This window comes from Amblyomma maculatum, chromosome 1, assembly GCF_055883805.1.
Source record: "Amblyomma maculatum isolate TAMU_Amacu chromosome 1, ASM5588380v1, whole genome shotgun sequence".
NCBI classification, from domain to species: domain Eukaryota; kingdom Metazoa; phylum Arthropoda; class Arachnida; order Ixodida; family Ixodidae; genus Amblyomma; species Amblyomma maculatum.
In genome coordinates, this window is record NC_139344.1 from 376,157,641 (window position 1) to 376,179,001 (window position 21,361).

Consider the following 21,361-nt stretch of genomic DNA (forward strand, 5'->3'; position numbering starts at 1 on the left):
TGGAAAAATTGTGCGCGGCAGTTACTGCAGACTTTAGCTGTACCTGAAAAAAATTGCATTTCTTCTGTAGCTCACTGTATGCTCCTCTCATATGTTAATGTCATCTTATCAATAGCCTTTTTATCTTACTACCCCCCCCCCCCGCCCCCCAAGAAAAAAAAAAGAAAGAAAAAAGCACTCCTACAGGAAAAGAGGGAGACTCACTTCTGCAAGAACAGAGAGTGCCTGTACACTGTACTGAGCGTACGATGTTGAGTTGTAGCTTGGTTGGCCTCCTGCTTGCTCAGCCGAGTCAATGCTGTTCATGCAGGCAGTTTCTGCAGCCACACCTGCGTCACCTGAGGAAAGAAAAAAAAAAAGAAATAGAACCCACTCGCAATGAGGGACAGGGCCTAAAAACATCTGACACTAAATAATTCTTAAACCTATGTTTTCGAAGCAGCTTTCCAGCTTCCCAAACCTCCATTCCAGGTTACATACTTGCAAGTGCTAGTAATACTTATAAATGCCAATAAGTCTAGACAGACTAAGAAGGTTTTATCATTTGGTACATGACTGTATTCATGTGTCATTGACACCACAACACAGGTGCTGAAAACGAAGTGTTCAGTCCGCAACTCCATGCTCCACCAGAGCACCTGGTGGTCATAACAGCAGCTACAGAAGACCACCTTTCAACCAACTCAAAAACATTTTAAAGACGCAATGCAAACCTTCGGCGTCAGCGTCGCTGTTCAAGATGTCAGGCTGAGGGCCAGGACGGACAGCCAGGTTCCTGCGAAGCCACGTCGTCTGCTCCAGGCTGGCACTGGCCACCGTGCTGCATGCCTCGATCACTTTCTGGGTTATGTCCTGCGTCAGCCGGAAGCAAGGTTTGTGCGGGCCCAGTAATGCAACCATCTTAGCATGCAAAGCTCTATGCAACTGCGAAACAACATAATGTGAGTACTGTGTATTGAATGGAATCATCAAGAGCCTCGTTTGCCTAGCGAAAAACGACCAATGCATTGCCAACTTGCCTGCAATTCTTTCTGGTCCTTCTTGTCCTCGAGTAGAGGAGCCCTTTGTACAAACTCGTGCAACAGCCTACGAACAGAAATAAAGGTAAAGCTTTGGCAAATCTGGAGCGTATACAAGCACTGAAAGTAGTCCAATACCAGCCACACTACTGAATGAGCTCAAAAGAATTTTGGGGACGCTTAAGCTCCACCTGCTGTAAGGGTATGGCACGACAGTGTTAATGGCTTGGTAACCATGCTAATTGGTAACCACCGGCCTTGACAACCACTAGGGAGGCTACCATCCTTACCATCCTCCTATACCCACCATGCTGTTTACGCCAACAGCATGCGTTAGCAACACTGACCCTCAACCCGGAAATGGCGCTTGTATGCACTATGTTCAAAGCTGTTGTGCAGACAGTTTGCGTTGTGTGAGCTTAGTGGCACTTTTGAGTGTCCCATGGCAATCACTACTCATTAAAAGTTGGCTTACACCTCCATTCTCCCCATTCTTCACCCTTATCCCTCCAAGAGCATAACAACTGGGTAATCACACCGCACACATCGCTGACAGCAGCCTCTGCCTAAGAGCTGGTGAATTCTCTTAGCAGAATAGCAGATTGGTTAGTGAACGTTACAACCAAAAACAAAAAATAAAAAAAGCATTTTGAGCGAAAATCAGCTTAGCTATTAAAAATTTGAAATGCACGCTTTTTAGGTGGGCTGCTCGCACTGACGGTCGTTTTCACAGTTAGCACGCAATAACCTGTAAACTGCATGCTACATTAAAATCTAAAGCTACTGTGCTGTTGGCAGTTGCCTTTGCCACTTGCTAGGCTAGTTAGCTGGGCTGCGCAAGAGTGGAGAAGGCAGAGAGCACTGTTCAATTACCTTTCACCGCTGCTAGCCCTACCCTAAGTCTGTTGCTTTGAGCTATGCCTGCATTACAATAGCATACCACGGAAAACAATGCTGAAATTAAACTTCTGTAGACATATGTCTTTCACATTAGGCTAACCGGGGCAGTGGGAAACATATTTGAAGTCAACATTTTTTTATGTTTTTAAGGAGTGCCTGGCTCATGTTACAGGGCTTGAACCTGGCTCAGCCCAGGCAATGTCACGCTACACACAGTCTTCAAACAAGGTCTTGCTGTCGACATCCAGATGATGAAAGACCTACCTATAATCCCGGATCGATTATCTCATCAAAGTGTTCCCCTTACCTGCTTTTGCCCACTTTCACCACACAGGGTAAAAACACTGAATTTGTGCCAGCAGTTGCTGACAGGAGCTTGTGTTACTATGCCAGCACTGCGAAGCACAAAACTTTGTTGAACTGACTGCAAAAAAAGCCTCTATCCACCAATCAAGTTCATTCAAGTAAAATATTTCTGAAATCTGTTAAACTGAAACATTTTAACAAAGAATGCATAGGAAAACTGCCAGGACCTTTTCAAAGGTTTGCTCTTCTGAAACATTGGTTTAACTGACATTCATACAACTGAGAGAGAAGTGCAATAATTCTAGTCATAAATCCTGTTCAATAATTTTGAGTTTCTTATGGGCATTTGCTTAAGGTTTACCTCGAGAAAAAGGTTTAATTTTTTTTCAGCTGAATCCATGTCTTCATCCAACTTTCAGCCAAGCCAAATAGTGAGCCAAGCCCACACTTCCCAGCATGCCTGTGGCAGACGAACAACCGCAACAACGCCAGCTTTCCCTGTTGGTAAATGTGCGAAATTCAATGGAACCATTTGATGGGTCTCCGAAACAGAGCTCCAAGCTACCCTCCTGTGGTGCATCCAGTAGAACATGGAATGACATGTGGAGAGGAAAAAAAAGTGCCTCTCACCCGAGCAGGTGGAACTGGACCAGGGGCATGGCCGTCAGCTGGAGGCCATCTTTCCAGAGGCCCAAAAGGGAGCTCCATGACTCCTGCAGCTGTGTGCCCGGAGTGTGCTGCACGTAGGCCAGGAAGAACTGCAACATGCTCACCTCCAGGGGAACCCTCTTCTGGAACAAAGGGGGGCAGCACGAAGCACACAAGCGACTCAATGAAAAATCGCACAGCACTGTTTACGAAAGGTCAGCAAATTAGCATTAGACAGTGGTACAGTAAAACCTCGTTACAAGAGACACTCAAGGGACCCAAAAAAGATGTCTCTTGTAAGCAAGGTCTCTTGTAACCAAAAATTCGAAAAGCACTGTTTTGATTAGTTTACTGCACATCAGCATATGAATGCATCCACACGCATTAACAGGCAATTGTTCAGGAAAGCTTAAAGAAGTTATTCATACTAGAATGTATTTCTGTGAGTGCAGAGTGTCAGTTCAGTCGTGTCCGACTCTTCGTGACCCTATGGACCATGTCACGTCACGCTTTCCGGTCTCTCACTATCTTCCTAACATCACATAACTTCATCTGCAGTGCCTCGAGGATGCCATCTAACCATCGCGTTCGCTGCCTACCCTTTCTCCGGCGATCCTCAACCTTCCCCAACATCAAATCTTTCTCCAGCGACTCCTCTCTTCTCATCAGATGACCAAAGTAGCTGAGCTTTAAATTTAGAATTTGACCTTCCAATGAGCAGTCAGGGTTTATGGTCAACAATATCGACTGATTTGACCTTCTGGCAGTTCAAGGAACTCTCAAGAGTCTTCGCCTGCACCACAATTCAAACGCGTAAATTCTTCGGCGGTCAGCCTTTTTCACAGTCCAACTCTCGCATCCATACATCACAACTGGAAAGACCATAGCACAAGTTATACGGATCTTGGATGGCAGACTAATGTCTCTGCTCTTTACTAGGTGGTCAAGGCTAACCATTGCTCTCTTTCCCAGAAGCAGGCGTCTCCTAATTTCATGGCTGCAGTCTCCTTCCGAGGTAATCTTGGAGCCCAAGAAGAGAAAATCTGTCACAGCTTCCACTTCTTGTCCATTGATGCTCCAGGACTTGATAGGGCAAGACGCCATGATCTTTGTCTTTTTAATGTTCAGTTTTTGGATTCATGCCCACAATAAAAGACATAATGGTCGCCGGAGTTAAATTCTCCCATTCCGGTCCACTTGAGCTCGCTGATACCCAAGATATCAATGTTCAATCTGTCCATTTCTTGCTTGACGACATCCAGTTTACCTTGCGTCATAGACCTTACATTCCATGTTGCTATGTGATATATCTCCTTGCAACATCGGACTTTCCGGTCACTTCCCGACACATCCACAACTGAGTGTCCTTTTGGCTTTAGCCCAGCCGCTTCATTCGTCCTGGAGCTACTAGGAATCGCCCTTTGTTCATCCCCAGTAACATGTGGGATGCCTTCCAACCTGGGGGGCTCATCTTCCGGCGCCATATCATTGATGGTATTGTGACTGGCCATAGGGTTTTCTTGGCAGGAAATACTGCAGTGGGTTGCCATTACCTTCTCCAGTGAATCACATTTTGTCAGAACTCTCTGCCGTGACCTGTCTATCTTGGGTGGCCCTACACAGCAGAGCTCACGACTTCATAGAGTTTCGCAAGCCCCTCCGCCATGACAAGGCAGTGATCCATGAAGGGGAGTGCAGAGTGTAGTCCTTCCCAAATTCTGGAGGTAAAGCACTTCACTCTGCAAGCCTTCCTGTTGCTCTAATATCTTTGAAGCACTTTTACATGCTCATCACTTTCAGATGCTGACATTTGTCTCTGAAATGTTCTCATAGTCACCCTCTGTGGCACATGTGCCATTTACTTGCGCGAGAATCGCACAGTTTTTAAGGTCTTCAGGAGCACACAAGATCCACATCTGCAGATACGAACTCCTCAAAAGATGCTGGTACATCAGCAGTCTATTGGACGCTCGCCTATGCTTCATCTTCAAGGAAGCTTTTCACAGTATCCATACCTGGGCCCTCTTACATCATGTCACCACATTTAAATGTGGTGACATGATGTCTGAAACAGCCTGTTTGTCTGAAACAGTTTTTCACAGCTTCATTTTTCAGGCCATTCCAGACAACTGAAATCACCTGAGCAGAAAATTTCACACCAATTACTATTGTATAGTCTTGCTGCCTGTCGAACAACAGGCATTCTACCAACCTTGTTGTGTACAGCAACTTGACAGAGTGCATAATGCCTTTGTCTATTGGTTGAAGGTAGGGTGTAGAGTTTGGAGGAAAAAATAACTTTGGTGGCTTTGAGCACGAGAACTTTGGTGCTTTTGGTGCTGCAAGAAGCATTGTTTACAAAGAGAAAGACATCAGGATTCTGAGCTTTCATCTTGTGATCAAATTTTAACAGCGAGGAGTTAAAAATACTGGTTGTCATTCATGCATTTTGATTTGCTTCGTGGTGACAGTAATGCGATGCCAGTGGCTGAAACCATGGGGTCATTTTGACAAACCATGGGGAAGCACTCCTCAGTTCCTGACATATACAATAAAAAGGGCGCTGATATGGAACAAAATTTAGCTAAGGGATCTGAAGTGCATCATGTACGAGTTGATACACTTCAGCTGCATTACATGAGCACACCTGGGTTGTGTCTCTTCTAAATAGTGAAGAATTTACTCCAGGGACCTGAAAAGTTGTCCTTAGTAACCGAGTGTCTCTTGTAACCATGTCTCTTGTATGCAATGTTGTCAACATGGCAAACATAGGAAAACCAAACCATTTTCAAGTGTCTCTTTCAAGCGGGGTTTACGGAGCTTCTCCCAAACGCACACCCCTGGAAAAGCCGAGCACCAGGCCGGGGGACGCTTGTACCCATTTTTACCGGTGGGTGTCCGGTGGTGGGTTTCGAACTAACCACCTCCCGCAGCCGAGACGGGCGCTCTAACCACTCATGATCATCCAGACTATACCCACTGCAAGGCAGAGGACTCTCCCATATTTCTCCAATTAACCCGGTCATGTGCTAGCTGCATCCAGTTTACCCTGTGAACTTCTTAAACTCATCCGCCCACCTAACTTTCTGCCACCCCCTGCTACAATTTCGTTCCTGTCGAATCCAATTTGTTATCCTTAACCACCACCGGATTTCCATTAGAATGTCAGTTACTCGAGTTTTTCTCTGACCCACTCTGTACACTTCCTATCTCTTAGCGTTACGCCTATTATTTTTTGTTCCGTCGCCCTCTGTGTTGTCCTCAACTTAAGTAGAACCCTTTTCGTTAACTTACATGTTACCGGGAGGATGCAACTGTTATACACTTTCCTCTTGTGTGATACCAATAAGCTGCTAGTCATAAACCCCCATGTTTCAGCCTCATAAGTGAGTACCGGGAGGATGCAACTGTTATACACTTTCCTCTTGAGTGATACCAATGAGCTGCTAGTCATAACATGTGAGCACCATGGCATCATAATGTGTGTGTAGACAGTGGTGCTGTCATGTAATTTGGTTCTCACAAAGGTACACCACCCCGACCCCAGTTGTGACCTCTGCCTCATCATGCAGGCTTCTAAATGCAAACTCATCATGACCAGCATGAGTTAATTTTTTCTTACACTTGCTGACCTATTGCCTTTCAGCCATAAAATGATTAAATTAATATATTCACGTTCCATCATCAGCATACACAAACAAAAAATTCTCCTATGCTTTTCTTGTAACCAACAAAAAACATGGAATTGGGAAAAGAAGAAAATGAAAGCAAAAACAAATTCTGCATGCCTAAAGAAGCATGAAGTAATTTCTATGAATGCCAAGTACCGACAAAAATTACAGTAGAATCTCGACGATACTAATCTCGACGTTGCAAAAAAATTTGCATCAACCGAAATTCAGTATCTGTGTGGTAACGAACAATGCGCCGGCGTGAGCAAATGTGGTATACAACACGCAGCCGGTAGCAAAGTTCTGGAAAACTGTACTGCAATGCCATACAGTAACAGCTATCTGTTATCCAGACACTTGTGGCGGTGCCCCATTTTATTGACTTGAATGTGTCACTGTCAGTGGCGTTTCGATGCAGTTTTTCCAGGCTCCATCATCGGCTGTGCGTTGTATACCACTTTTGCTCACGACTGTACATATGTAGAAGCACGAGAAATGCTTTCGCTCCATTTTGTTTACAAGTGGGGGGGATTTACTCCAGACTTTTTGTGTGTGTCATCCGTAACGGCATGAGGAAACGCTCAGAACATCCAAAATTCTGCATGCACACACTATTCCGTCTCGCCAGGGAATTTCATGGATTTGTGTCCACTGGGATCTACAACCTGGATTCCACTCTATTACAGTGAAAGCTCGTTACCTCAAACCTCAATAAATTGAACTACACTGCCTTGTCCGGCCAAGCTTCATAGAGGTCTATGTGCAAAAAGGCCTGTTCATTCAAACGTGAGTCGGTTTTGCTACGAAAAATTCTAACTATGCGGTACTACGTCTGGGCGGTCTTGCACCCAACACATTGCCAAAGAAACGCGCCCACGATAGTGCGGCATAGTTAAGAGGCTGCGCGCGTTTAAAACGGGGACAAACATATAACCAGGTAAAACCATGGAAGAGTGCGCTGCTTGCTGTCTGTTCCGTGCGACAACCGAGACTTTCAATTCAATGCTCATTAATTAAAACTTCGTTAATTCAGAAGTACGGATAAGTATTTCTGTTGGTGAAGCCTCAACCGACCCCTACGTAAGAATATGGTGTCAGACGGGCGCTACGGGTTTCGCACTGGTTAGGCTGCATCCGGTTATGATTGTATGGTACTGTAAGCGATAATCAAAATATCACTCTTCAAACCTGAACTACATTTTGCGCAGTTGAACCCGCACCTCTGATGTGAACACAATGACAAGTGTGATGAAACACAAAGGGCCTCATCCAATGTAGCGTTCTCTATCATCTCTATGAGAAAATGGCCGTTTTTCATAGGTCTCTGAGATTTTTTTTTTTTTCCAGTACAAATAATACCGCAGCACATGTTGAAGCATACACAAATGCACATAATAAAATGCTTTTTCCAAACACATGGTTAAAAAGCAAAAAATTTATTAGGGAACACACAAAAAATAAAAAAATTGCCATTTTTGTGGTAAGTGGATAAAAATAAGGTAGAAAAGGCACAATATCTACAGACTCATTAATAACAAAAAAATTTAGAGCAGGTACTCCTTGCACTGCTTAGGTTGAGTGAGAGCGAGGAGTCAAAGGGCCTATGGCACTCTGCCAAGAACCCCCCCCCCCCCCTATCCAGAGCCAATGTCAAAATACACATGCTGTTATGCTGTTATCTGTGCCCAGGCAAAAGTGGGGGGTGAGTTCATTACGCCAGTGAATGTGTTAAACTTACCCTACCCTAATACAAATGGTTCTTGTCAGGTATTTCGAGGCCTTTCAATAATACAAACACCGGATAATTTGAACATTTTTTCAGTCCCGTAAAGTTCTAATTAAGCAGCTTTTACTGTACGGACGTGACACTGCATCTCCTCAGACCCTGCGGCGAGAGAACGCCCATCGGCCACAGAGTCCTGAGGTCTCGTCACACACAAGACAAAATCCCGCGTGCTTAGTGCGCAAGGATGGTCTCGTCACAGGAAAAGCAGCGTCACTTGAGGATAAGAGAGTCCTTGCAGAGGGAAAGCAACTTCATACTGAGCATAAAATTTGTGCGTTGTAAGCCATAGTCAATGCCCAACGGCCACTGATAAACCATGCACTTCACTTTGCTGTTCAGACTCTCTTTCCACCCTACGCCTCCTACTCCTCCCATGCAGAGTGAGCGTTTAATAGATTTCACAAAGGAATGACAAGGTCCTTTGAAGCAAGCAAGAGAACAGTCAAAGGAAAGAAACACAATGCCAAGGCTTGAAGCACCCCCCAAAGTGGCATATCAGACCCACCTTGCGGTCATGGTTCGTGGGTGGTGGCTGCCGGATGACCTGACGGACCACTTGCACCACGCTGTCCATGGGGAGCACCTTGATGGCCGACACCAGCTCCACCAGGAGCAGCTGGTCGGGGCTCCATTGAGGGATCACCTGCGTCGCACACGGCAACCCCGGCCCGAGACAAGAATGATAAGAGACACACACCCTTGGCAATACACTAAGACAGAATGGTGCATGCTTCTTTTTTATCTCTCCATAGCAGGGAGATGCAACGAGGGAGAGACAGGAAAGAGTGGGAGACATGGTATCGCTCTTCACCATGTCGCAACAATTAGGCCAAAGTGTCACCTTTGTGAATTTCGATCTTTACAGACCAACGCTGCCTCCGCCTTCCAGGAAATGCTTTCAATCCAGAAATAAATGCTGATTATTATACTCTAAGCCCATTACATTAGCTCACCTAATGGAGCATTCACGTAATGAATGCATTCTGTATTTTGATCACAAAGGTGCAAATTTTTGCAAATATATTGCCTTGCATGCTTAATGTAGCCCTCATAATTTTTGCCATCTTTTGATGATGCGGTAGATAACTAATGTATGCTAATAAGTATGTGCGACCCAAAACCGAATGAAAGCCACTTAAGGGTATGTGACATGAAAGTGTTAAAGGCTCCCGGCTGCAGCTCCGTTTGCAGTTCCTCATTGGCATACATGTAGTCCCGGCTTGCTTAATTACCAATCCCTTAATTTGCGTCTTTAATATCTCACACATTCTTATCACCACACAGGTGTAAGCCTAGATTTTCTGCAGAACAAAGCCTTTAATGCTACCGTGCTAAAATAAGTGCGTGCACTTTGCGAGGAAGTACGGTGTTTCCTTGTGAATGCCATTCACAGCAAACATCTTTAAATGAAAATGCTAAATTTGCCCCAAGACAGGGTTACACCACTGAAGTTTTACCCATTTGTCTCTTGAAATGTCAAATTTCAGTCCTGTGTGAGGTAGCAATGTTTCATGTCTCGAACGTTAGTGAACCTAACTTGAACTATTACGCACGAGACACTGCTTCTCCTCAGACCCCATGGCGAGAGCACACCCCTCAGCCACAGAGTCCTGAGTTCTCGTCACACATGAGACACAGGATCACACGTGCTGAGTGCGCAAGGATGGTCTCATCACGGGAGAAGCAGCATCACTGGAGCGTAAGACCATGTTTATGGAAGGAAGCTGGCCACAGATTATTTGCCATCAATCCTCACTGCTGTGAGACCTGCCCTCACAAAAGCTTTCAGTTACACCAGCACTGTATTTACTGCACCAGAGCAGCCACGACGCAAGAACAAGTAGTAAAACAGTAGTCCCTTGATAAAAAAATTAGTGTAACACATTTTCTGCTCTAAGGCATCATTATTACAACTATCTACTCACCACGCTCACAGATATGCAACTTGCCCATGAATATAATAATACAGCATGAGAGGGGTCTGAAATCTCACAAAAATGACGCATGCCTGCACGCACGCATAACAGTTACAATGCAGCCACAGTTTGCTCAGTCATTTACGATGAGGGCACCAAGGGCTTGGAAAGAAACACTGGGCGCAAACAAGGGGAAGAAACCGATACATTAAAATTATCCAAGAGGTAAAATTTTAGAAATGTGAGCTATGCCATTCACCGTAGAAAACACCTGAAATGTTATTGCATGCAGTCTCCTGCCGTGCAGCAACTACTGTCATCAGTGTACCACTGTTGCTATGTGTGCCATGTTGCCTAGTCCTGTACCCGTTGACCCATCTTTTCTTTATCTATTCCATTCAATTATTTTTTCTGACAACCTAAGCCTTTCCATCATAGTGCGAAATACCCATGGTAGTCAAAAAGTTAGCTTCTCCAATGAGCTTGAGTCTAGTAGTGAAGGTCACCGTAATGATTTCAGGAGCAGAGAGCCAAACGTTCGTATTAATGAGACATACATTCTGAAATTGAAGTGAAAAAAAAAAAAGCTCATTACATTCGCTTAAATACCGACTACTGTTGTGCCGGAGTTCCCGGGTTCGATCTCGACCGGCGCCGGCTGCGTTTCTATGGAAGCGAAACAGGGGCAAAACGGAGAGGCATCCGTGATCTGTGCGTCATGAGCTGTGCGATGTCAGTGCACGTTAAAGATCCCCAGGTGCTTGAAATTACTCCATAGCCCACCACTACAGCTCCCCTATCACCCTTTCCACTTCCAATCCCATCCTCATCTTCCTCCCTTCCATTACAGCATGGTTAGGTGTCTTAGAACAAGTGTGGCAGATACTGCGCCTTTCCTTTCCTGTGAGCCCATTTATTTATTCACTTAAATACAATAGCTGAGAGCACTGCAATTCAAAGCTCAATGTGAGCTAAGGTTGATATCATGCTAGGTAAACTCCTGTTAGTATAAACATACAAAACCAAAAATGCACACTAGAGTAGCTCACCTTGCGTTGAACGGATGTGGTCTTTTTTCGGCGCTCGTACCAGACAACAGCCACGGCTGCCATAAAGTTAGAGCCATAGCTCATGGAGATTGGGCTCAGGAAGCTCAGGATATGTTGCTTCACCACCTGCCAGCAAGTACAAGGGAGAGAGAGAGAGAGAGAGAAAGAGAAAGCAGTGAACATTAGCATGAGGTCTTGCGGGCGAAGACAGCTAAAGCAGCAATGTTCACTGCTGTGGGATCGTTACTACAGCTACACACAAGACGGATGTAACACGGATATTTAGAATCCAAAGGATAGAAGCGAGAAAGCGTTACTTGTCTTCAAACTGCGTTTTGCAAAAAAAGAAAAAGGAACAATTTATAACAAAACTGCTAAAACAATAAAAACATAATTTGTGGCTTTAGCATACCCAGACCCCATAATCAAAAGGAACATCTGTCACTTTCCATAAAAGGGTTAGCTACACCCGTGAGAGCCCAACTACTAACCAAGAGTACCAGGATCAGCAGTGCTCTCGAGAACTGACTGCAAACGGGGGCAAAACAAGCAACGCACTTCAATGGTGGCAGGCCTACCTTGGGTGCACCCATGACCCAGAGCTGCGCCAGCTTGGGACCCTGGTGGGGGGTGTCCTCTCGAGACACGGCCTCCCACACGGACACGAGGGCTGCCAGGAAGCGGGGCAGGTTGCTCAGCAGGGTACGGCGCGTCGACAGGATGGGGTCCAGGCTGCCACCACTCTCACGGGTGTGCATGTCCTGCAGAGGAGACAATAAAAAAACACAAGCCCACTAAGATGGACGGACGTACAGTGGGACTAGGAATAGGCATGCATCAATTAAACACACACACGCACACATGCACATACACACTATTTCCACTAGCATACTGAAACAATGCCTTCGCAAAAAAAAAAAAAAAAAAAAAACAACAACAAAAAAACGAAACAAAAAAACAAAAAAAAAAAAACAAAACAAAACAAACAAAAAAAAAAACACACCTCATCAATGAAAAAAATAAAAATGATTGAAAAACGACTGGAACATTCTGACAAAGCATTTTCAAACAAAATGAAGTTCGAACTGCATGCAAGTGTATACCCTATTGAAAAACTGAGTTTGAACTTAATAGAGGATTTTATGTATCAGCTTATTGTGCAAGATGGATCTGTGCGAAACCCGTTGAAGCTGCCATGTCACTGCTAAATGCAGTACTCGTAATACGGCATTCAAATAACCAGAAAAAATGTTCGAATTGGCTTAACGTTCTAATTATCTAAATGGGCTTAAAGAACTGCCAAAAAATGTTTGTATTACAGTAATTTTCTGATCAATACCTCCATAATAGTGCATTTGAGATGAGACCCGAGTGAGCATATTCGTAAGCCCCTAAAAATAATGAAACACAAAGAAGGTGAGAAGTGGACTAAAATACTGTGCAGCCAAAACCAGACGGTGTTCAACTATGCCCCAAAGCTAAAGTTTCCACGAAGGAATTGACATCTGTAGTCGTGTGTGACCATGTGGTTATTTCTGGCCGTGCTGTGGCCAGTGGCTGTACGTGCAGAGGGTGGTTATCATGCCTCCTGGTGACTAGCAAGGTGAACAAAATGCCGGCTGCATCCGTCGGAAGGCTCAAAACTGCCTTTTCAACAGATTAATATGACCCCATGACTGGTGAAAAGACAAGTGGAGAGACCAAATAGGTGTTTTGCATTTGTTATATGCAACGGGAACATGTTTTCAAACCGAGAAAAATTTAAATATTACAGTCGAACCCGAATAGTATATCAAACTCGAAACGGGATTGCAGAATAGTTCGATATACAGAAATCGGCTTGAAACGCCGCTTGCGATTGTAAAAAATGATACCGTATTTGTCGCGTAACCAACCCACTCGCATAATGAACTCTCGCCTCCTACTTTTGCCCCCGAGAATTGAAAAAAGTGTTGGTGGCACATCCCTCCATTTCGGCCGTCGCATCCACAGCTCGTTTATTGGCAGCCCGCATAATGCTGCGCAGGGATAACGTAACGGCGTGTTTATCTTTAGACTTTACTTTTGATGTTCGTTCCTGCGGTGGCAGGGAGCGAACATGGCAGAGTATCCGTGATGACTTGATTGCACAAGTCTGGTTCAATTTATCACGCCACGTTTGGGGCAGGTGGAGTCTACTGCTACAAAACCATTGGAAAGCGTGTTAGCTGCAAATGCCGTCTGAAGCGAACAATGCTAAAAGCCGGCATCATGAAACTAACACTTTGCTCACAATGCCGAGAACGCTCAAGATTTTCTGCAGAGCAAAGCTTTCAATGACACCGAGCTAAAATAAGTGTGTGCGCTTTGCGAGGAAGTACAATGTTTTCTTGTGAATGCCATTCACAGCAAACGTCTTTCAATGAAAACGATAAATTTGCCACAAGACAGAGTTACACCACTGAAGTTTTACCTATTTGTCTCTTGAAAGATTAAATTTCAGTCCTGTATAAGGTACCAATGTTTCATGTCTCGACTGTTAGTGAACCTAACTTGAACTATTACGCACGAGACACTGCTTCTCCTCAGACCCCATGGCGAGAGCACACCCCTCAGCCTCAGAGTCCTGAGTTCTCGTCACACATGAGACACAGGATCACACGTGCTGAGTGCGCAAGGATGGTCTCATCACGGGAGAAGCAGCATCACTGGAGCATAAGACCATGTTTATGGAAGGTAGCCGGCCACAGATTATTTGCCATCAATCTTCCCTGCTGTGAGACCTGCCCTCACAAAAGCTTTTAGTCACACCAGCACTGTATTTACTGCACCAGAGCAGCCACAACGCAAGAAAATGTAGTAAAATAGCAGTCCCTTGATCAAAAAATTAGTGTAACACTTTTTCTGCTCGAAGGGATCACTATTACAACTATCTACTCACAACGCTTATAGATATGTAACTTGGCCATGAATATAATAAATACAGCATGAGAGGGGAGCCTGAAATCTCACAGAAATGACTCATGCATGCACGCATAATAGTTACAATGCAGCCACAGTTTACTCAAGTTTGTTCAACAATACTAAAAGCCAGTGTCACGATCACAGCTGAACCCATACTTTCGTTGATTCATAGATGCAAGAATGGACGACTCTCGCATAAGAAAAAGGAGAAAAAAAACCGAAAAACTGCCACTTCTTAGCAAAACTTCAAGCTGGGCTTATTGGTTCGTAGTTATTAAAAGGATTTGCAGCGCTAAAGAACGACAAACAGAGAAGCACAGACAAGAGAAGCGCCGCCCTATGCTTCTTCTCTATGTGTCGTCCTTTAGCGCTGCAAATCCTCTTAATGCCGCTTCTTAACGTCCGCAGCCGCTAAGCTATGCCACACGTTCAGCACAATGACACAAGGCGTGCATCGCACGTCACCTGCTGTGCACAGAGGATTTACAATACACACTAAATAAGGCATCCGACGCTCTGTCTGCCACAGGCTGAGCTGGTTTGCCGGCGCATGCATAGTGAGTGCTGCTCCGAATGGGTAGAGAAAGAAGGGGAGAGAGAAAGAATGGGCACATGCTTGCGCTTCGCTCTATCGCGCTGTTTCCCCTCTCTCGACACCACAGCTGCATTGGCGGTGTCTACAATGCAGCGGCCACTGCCAAACTGGTTCCCTCTCGTTCCTTCACGCACATGGCTTGTTAACGTCATGTGCTGGTGCATGGTAAATCATCAGTGTAGGCGCGCGCATTTGGGGAAGGGTGCGGAGGCGAACTGTTCTCTCTCATTTCTTTCGTGTGTGGCTTGAAAATGTCACGTGGTAAACAGCTGAGGGTGATGCGATTGTCTTTGGAGAAGGCGCACCTTCCAGTGTGTGGTGCGAAGATCAATACACTGAACGACCGGTGAATCTGAAGTTCAATATATGATGCAGCTTTTCTATACTTTAACATGGTTTTCAAGGGGATATTCTGAGAATTCGATATAACCAAAATTCGAATTACCCGGGTTTAATTGTAATAAAAATAAAAATAAAAAGCTTTCAGACAGCTGTCAGAAGGAAGCCTGGATTTCACCTTGTGTGGGTCAGTGTTGGAGAACACATGGATGAGGTTGTAGATGATCTGGGACACATTGGCACTGGACGCAAGCACCTGAGGAGCTGGAGGCAGCTGCTGCGTCACGGGAGTGACGGCCGGAGGTGCAGCACTGTCCAGAAGGCAGTAGTGACACAGCAGGGTCAGCCCTTCCACCAGAAGAGTCAAATAGTCGGGAGGGTGGCTGGACATGCCCTCCGACTCGGTCGAGCTGCAAGCAGAAAAGTTTGGATAGGGCTGATCACCACTGGCGGAGGCTCCCAACACTGCTTCATTTACAGAAACACTGCAAGGATGATGCACACAGTTGGAAGTTTGTAGCATTATGTGAAAAATCATCTTACATAGATAGTAAGCCCCACTTTAGCCAAGCTATCTGAACATGCCTGCATGGCCTAGGACTAGTAACATGTCCGAATCAGCCATGTCACCTGGCAAATAGCATATAAACTTTGGCTAAATAGGTGAACATGGTTTCTAATTGCCTGCCAACTTCTACCTGTCGGTGCAGAACAACACTGTGCATACAGTGCGCTTGGTGTGCACTCAGTGCACTTGGTGCACACTCAGTGCGTATGGTGCACACTCGGTGCATGTAGCGCAGACTCGGAGCACAAAGCAACTAACCTGGCAGGGGTGCTTGGCGCATCCACGGCTGCCTCGAGGTTGGAGCACACCTGGCTGGCGACCGACAGCACTAACTGGGTGAGGGACTTGCCCGCAAAGGGCAGGGCACACATCACCAGGCTCAGCCAGTGGGCGTGCAGGTGGGCCTTGTGCCGTTGCCGCAGGGCCGTCAGCAGGGCCGTGCCAAACATGGCCTGACAAGGTATGGGCACGTCTGCAGGGAGAGCAGAAGGGAGACACAGGATGCTGAGTCATGCTGCGAGAAGACTTCTTTGCTCAGATTACGCAATTTTACTTCTCGACCTCCTTCTGGTGGCCAAGTACAACTCATCATGCTTGCTGTCAAATTTCTATTCAATACACTGCAGATGTTTCCCAAAATACTGTGAATGGCCACCATTCATGCTTCATTCAACACGCATCCTTCTTGATCAAAAACCATGTGCATGGGTAAAAGAGAGGCTGCTTTAAGCTCTTCAATGTTATCCCCAGTGCCGCTGAAGGCTAATGACAATAAAATTATAGATGCTGTCCCCACTTCTGTTCATATAGAGACAGGTTACAAAAAATCTAGGCTGGCCAACCGTAACTTCAACATGCTGTTTCTTCCAAAAGTAACCAGGCAATGAGGTTCTTGGCCATACATTGATGCCCTTATGGCACTCATAAATGCGAGAAGTCTTTACCTTGCAGAGATTCGGAACTTAATGGATGGTGCAAGGGCTCCACTTACATGATCGAGAAGCAAGCCTCACTTGCCTGATCACTTCTGGCATAGAACGCTTACCGTAAAGCGCCCAATGAGTGAAAGTTTGTGTAAAGAAGCTGTGCCCTGTTTAGCCACAATAAACCTGTTATACAAGGAGAGAAGAAAGGAACTGTGAAACAAAAGCCAATACTATGCACTTCGTGTGTAAGCATTTCTGCATCTTGAATTTGTCAAACAATCCATGGCTGCATTCTTAGCTGCGGCCGTACCATGCCACTCAACATTGCAGACGGCAGGAAACACACCATCTTGTGGTTTGCATTCTCAGCACAATGGACAGGCGGTGACACTGGAAAGTATGCCATATCTGAACAAGGAGTGCGAAAGCGGATGCCTTAGGCTGCTGCCCGCTTTGTGTGCGATGCGATGCAAGACAGCTTAAGGAAATTAAGGTTGAGCCGCACTGCGGCAGAGTGCTTGCTCGTGCCTTTCCTCTTACGGTGCACTGCACGGTAATTTCCAAGAGTATTCGAATGTTGAACAGGTGCAACTCACTGTGCTGGTAGCGCAGTGTGGACATCTGTGGCTGGAAGCGCATCTTGGGCGCTGCCTTGTCGCCACCGGGCTTGTGTCCGGGGTGCCCTTCCTCCCCTATCTGGGCAGTAACCTTCTCTTCGAAGACAATTAGAGCCGCAATCAGCTGCAGCAGGTACACCTGCAATGACAGGAGAAGGAATGACTAAGCAAGGAGTACTCCACAGGGGACACGATCAAAGTAGGCCACAGAAACCAAGCAGACTATTTCCACCAGAAACCGAGATCACGGCAAAGGCAACAAAAGGGCCCGGTTTCTGAAACTGCATAAGAAGCAAATCTAATAATCCTTAGAAGGCCAAAACCCAAGCTTCAGTCCAATAATTAGGGGCAACCTATGTCCTAAACATTGTGGAATTGCCAAGCCAAGTGAATGTATGTATATCCACATGTTGCTGGTGAACTGCTAAACTAATTAAACTGCAAGATTTTGTTCAATGATGCACTGCTCTTTCAGCTGGGTTGTTGCACTGCTGATGATAACTTTTTCCTTTACCTTAACAGCATTTGTCGCTACAAAACTTGAAAGTGTATACAGTAAATCGCCATTACCTGAGCTTATAAACGCGATGGAACTTTCCACAATCACGCTGCAAGGAGGTGGTGTTGGGAAATTGAAAAACTTCATCATATCAAGGATTTTGCTAAATGAAGGTTCATTACTTAAATACACTTATAAATCTGTGAAACTAAATAAATATTAATCAAAAATACCAACCAACCTGGAATGTCTCTTGAAAGTCCTCAGCTAAACCCTCGCCATCCGGCACCTTCTCATTGAACTCTATGATCCCCACTGTCAGGGCATGGTCACTCTCAGACGTTGGCTTCTGGAAGCCATACACAGAGGCCACAAGGCAGTGCAGGAGAGCCTTCTGCACCTTGCAGCGTGTCAGCAGGTCGTTGAGGTAGACGGCAAAGCTACGGCCACTGTCACGTACCACCGCCACGAGCTCCGAGAAGACAAGCCGCAGGAGCTCGCAGCATAGGAGCCGCACGTCCCGGTTGCCCGACAGCTCTGCTGGTGTTAGATGTGTCTGAGGCAGACTCGGGTAGTAGCTACGCACAAAGTAGAGACAGGCTGACACCAGGACTTCCAGGAACATGCTGCTACGGTAGCCTGAAAGCGCTTCTGGGGCCAGTTCACCGTGGAAGTTGTTGCCAAAGACCGACTTGCGGTGCCGCGCCAGCAACATCTGCAGCTGCGCACCGCGCTGTGACAGTGAGCTGCTTACACTTGTCGTCGCCATGCTGCAGAGTGCCACGCGTGGGTTAGACTCAACGATCAACTTAAGCACGGAGAGCGCGTACAGCGTCTTCTGCGAGTCAAACACCTGACAGTATAACAGCAGATGCGTGTGCAAAGGGTGGGCAGTCAGCCGCCCTAGAGGAGCATTGGAGGCCGTGTCAAACCGGGTCGTGTCGTCGAGGAATGCATTTTGGGAAGCATTGTCAAACCCGTCCTTGACGTCCGACGAAGTGGCTAGGTCAAGAATCTCGTCGAGAATCGAGCGCACAACACTGTGTGATATGTCTTCTTTGCTGCTCAAGGTCTCTTCCGAGTCGTCAAAGGAGGTCTTGCGCAAGGCAGATCCATCGATGCGCGTGGCATTGGAGAGGTCTGGAGGGTCATAGCCATAACAGTCCAGTCCATAGTCACCCACCAGAGAAGTCAGCGAACCAAATGGGTTGACAAACAAGGACATCTGATGCAAAGACTCGAGGGCAGGTGGAAATTCCACGTCCACGTTGGAGCTCCGAGTCACGACCTGCAACGAAAAAGGCGGGTCACGGCTATTACCATGATGGCTTAGTCGTGGCAGGTTCAAATGTAGGTTCAATCCTGGCCAATAGAGTGCAATACAATCTATGAAGTTTATTTTTTTTTGTCTTGCGTGAAAAAACAGGCACAAGCTCTAGGTTGTTGCCGCACTTCCGAGTGTGTTCTGCATAACAATGATGACAATATGATGTTGATCTCCAAGTCTTTTGTGTAGTTGCACCAATTCGCAAGCCGTTTCTAGCACCATGAAAGGTAAAAAAGACCCGAGCCAATCAAGATGGTGCGCACTACCTGACTGCGTTCCTATGTGTTTGTGGACCACAATGTAAGAATGTGGTAGAGACGCCGGAACACAATCACGACGCGAGTGTCACCCTGATTGATCCAGGCTGCCTTTACTATTTGCTGTGCTGTATATAGCTCCCTCTTTCCCCTTGTGTCCCATAACTGCAAAGATGTGGTCGCAATAAGCACTAAACAAAGCACGCACACTAAATTATACAGAACATTCATGACGAGTAAAAGTATAGAAGGACCTGCTGAACTTGCTATACTACAGCAACAGTAAAATCTCGTTGATTCGACTCCTATTAGATTTGGAAATTTGGATAATTCAAACTATGCACTCAGTAGCAGTCAAAACTCATGTAGAAATGACCAACCGAATTTGGTGCATCAATAAAACCACAGCACTGACACATTTTCCAGGTCCAAGGTGGTTTTGGTCATCCTGCAGTGGCGTTAAATTGCACACTGATGCATAGAGCTCCAGGCCTCAAAATGTAAATTCATTTATTTGTGCACGAACTGCCTCCACCAACAAAGATTCCAACACAGTCCAACTCAACTCTCATTGAATGACGGTTGCTCTCGTGAGTATGTGACAGGCAGCATGAGAGTACGCTTCCAGCAACTTCTGAATAGAGGGGTGCGAATATTAAGGTTTTCGTTTAATTCAGGCATATTCAGAAGGGACTTAAAAGTTGGCAGCTGACCTTTGAGCCATTGCCCTTCTCAGGCCCCACGATGGAGGTGAGCGCCAACACCTTCTTCTCTGGGTTGCAGGGCGTAACCACGGCGCTGCTTCCGGCTGTAGAAGGAACTCCAGCTTTGGACTTGTCCACATGGTAAATGACGTTCCCACCGACGCTGCTGATAGCAAAGATGCGGCCCTCAGCGCCAGCCTCATCGTGAGCAGCTGCAGGGGTGGCATCTGCAGCCGCCACCGGAGTGGGCGCCCCGGCACGCACGCTCACGTGCTGTACTGAGATACGGGCGGTGTCCGGGTGCAACAGAACCATCATGGCAGGCTCCAACAAGCGGGCAAGGTCGCCTCGCATGAGCGAATGATTCAGCCAGACCTGGGCCGCTGCCCTCTGCATCCCAGATGGCCTGCTCAGGCTGTGCAGCATCTGAAACAGGCACCTGGCACACAAAAAAAGGATTACAATACATGGAAATAAATAAATAAATAAATAAATTTATTAATTAAAGGTGCTTAAAATGTTACGAAACAAAATCTTCAGGAGCCTATTTAGACCATCTAAACAAAGAAAAGTATAGGGTGCTCATCCCTGGGAGCCACAGCAGTAGCCGTTATATTCAACTCTTGGCGATTCAGACTTGAAGGAGACCCAAATTTGTTCTAGTTAAGGTGGATTCAAGTTATAACAAATCGATCATGTGATGTCTGACGTGCAGTCCGCACATCTGCGACGAGCACTCATACAGCAGAAGAAAAAAAGCAGGTGAAATTGCGGACAAATTTTTGCTTATAAAATCCTGCATGAGCAAGGAGCCACACACAGGCACACTGTTGTCCAGGGTAACCTACCTTATGAATGACGGGCAGAAGCGCAGCAGCTACAAACTGTTGCCTCTGCTGCACTGTTCTCCCGAGTATTGTGACGCTCGAAATGATAAAAAAGAGTGATAAAAAAGAAGTGAACATGCTAGTGGTTCTCCGCAGTGCAAGCAATCCCGCTTAGCCTGACGACAACTTCGTAAATATGTGGTGTTCAATCCTTGGAAGAGGACCCTTTGTACTGCTGCCCCTCTGCTTTTAGAATGTCTCGTAGAAAACACTACAGGAGAGCTGAGAGCAACAAACACTTTCAACCGAGCGACCTAAGTAGCTGCAAAGCTCACGCATCTATGCGACATAGTTGTGATAGGCGCGTCGTGGTAATTTCAGTGCAAACTATGGCAGATGAAAAAATTTAATGAAGGAAACATAATGACTTAAAATCACAGACAAGTGCAACTGCAAAACAGAAA

General features: G+C 46.0%; 1 protein-coding gene across 7 annotated transcripts in view; it reads right to left on the reverse strand.

The window, feature by feature from the left end:
* The window catches only part of LOC146208298 (protein DOP1A), a 72,798-nt gene that overhangs the window by 18,926 nt on the left and 32,511 nt on the right, over window positions 1-21,361 (reverse strand). For 6 of the 7 annotated variants that reach the window (XM_084592552.1, XM_084592559.1, XM_084592546.1 and 3 more), the window contains exons 14-25: window positions 20,080-20,509; window positions 18,024-19,070; window positions 17,263-17,422; window positions 15,999-16,212; window positions 15,351-15,582; window positions 11,874-12,056; window positions 11,296-11,421; window positions 8,836-8,973; window positions 2,856-3,016; window positions 1,020-1,086; window positions 714-852; window positions 205-338 (exon numbers count right to left, since the gene is read on the reverse strand). In XM_084592552.1, coding sequence (XP_084448678.1) covers window positions 205-338; window positions 714-852; window positions 1,020-1,086; window positions 2,856-3,016; window positions 8,836-8,973; window positions 11,296-11,421; window positions 11,874-12,056; window positions 15,351-15,582; window positions 15,999-16,212; window positions 17,263-17,422; window positions 18,024-19,070; window positions 20,080-20,509 — 3,031 coding nt within the window. The remainder of the gene's footprint in view (window positions 1-204; window positions 339-713; window positions 853-1,019; window positions 1,087-2,855; window positions 3,017-8,835; window positions 8,974-11,295; window positions 11,422-11,873; window positions 12,057-15,350; window positions 15,583-15,998; window positions 16,213-17,262; window positions 17,423-18,023; window positions 19,071-20,079; window positions 20,510-21,361) is intronic. The other variant, XM_084592535.1, reaches the window with a different exon arrangement.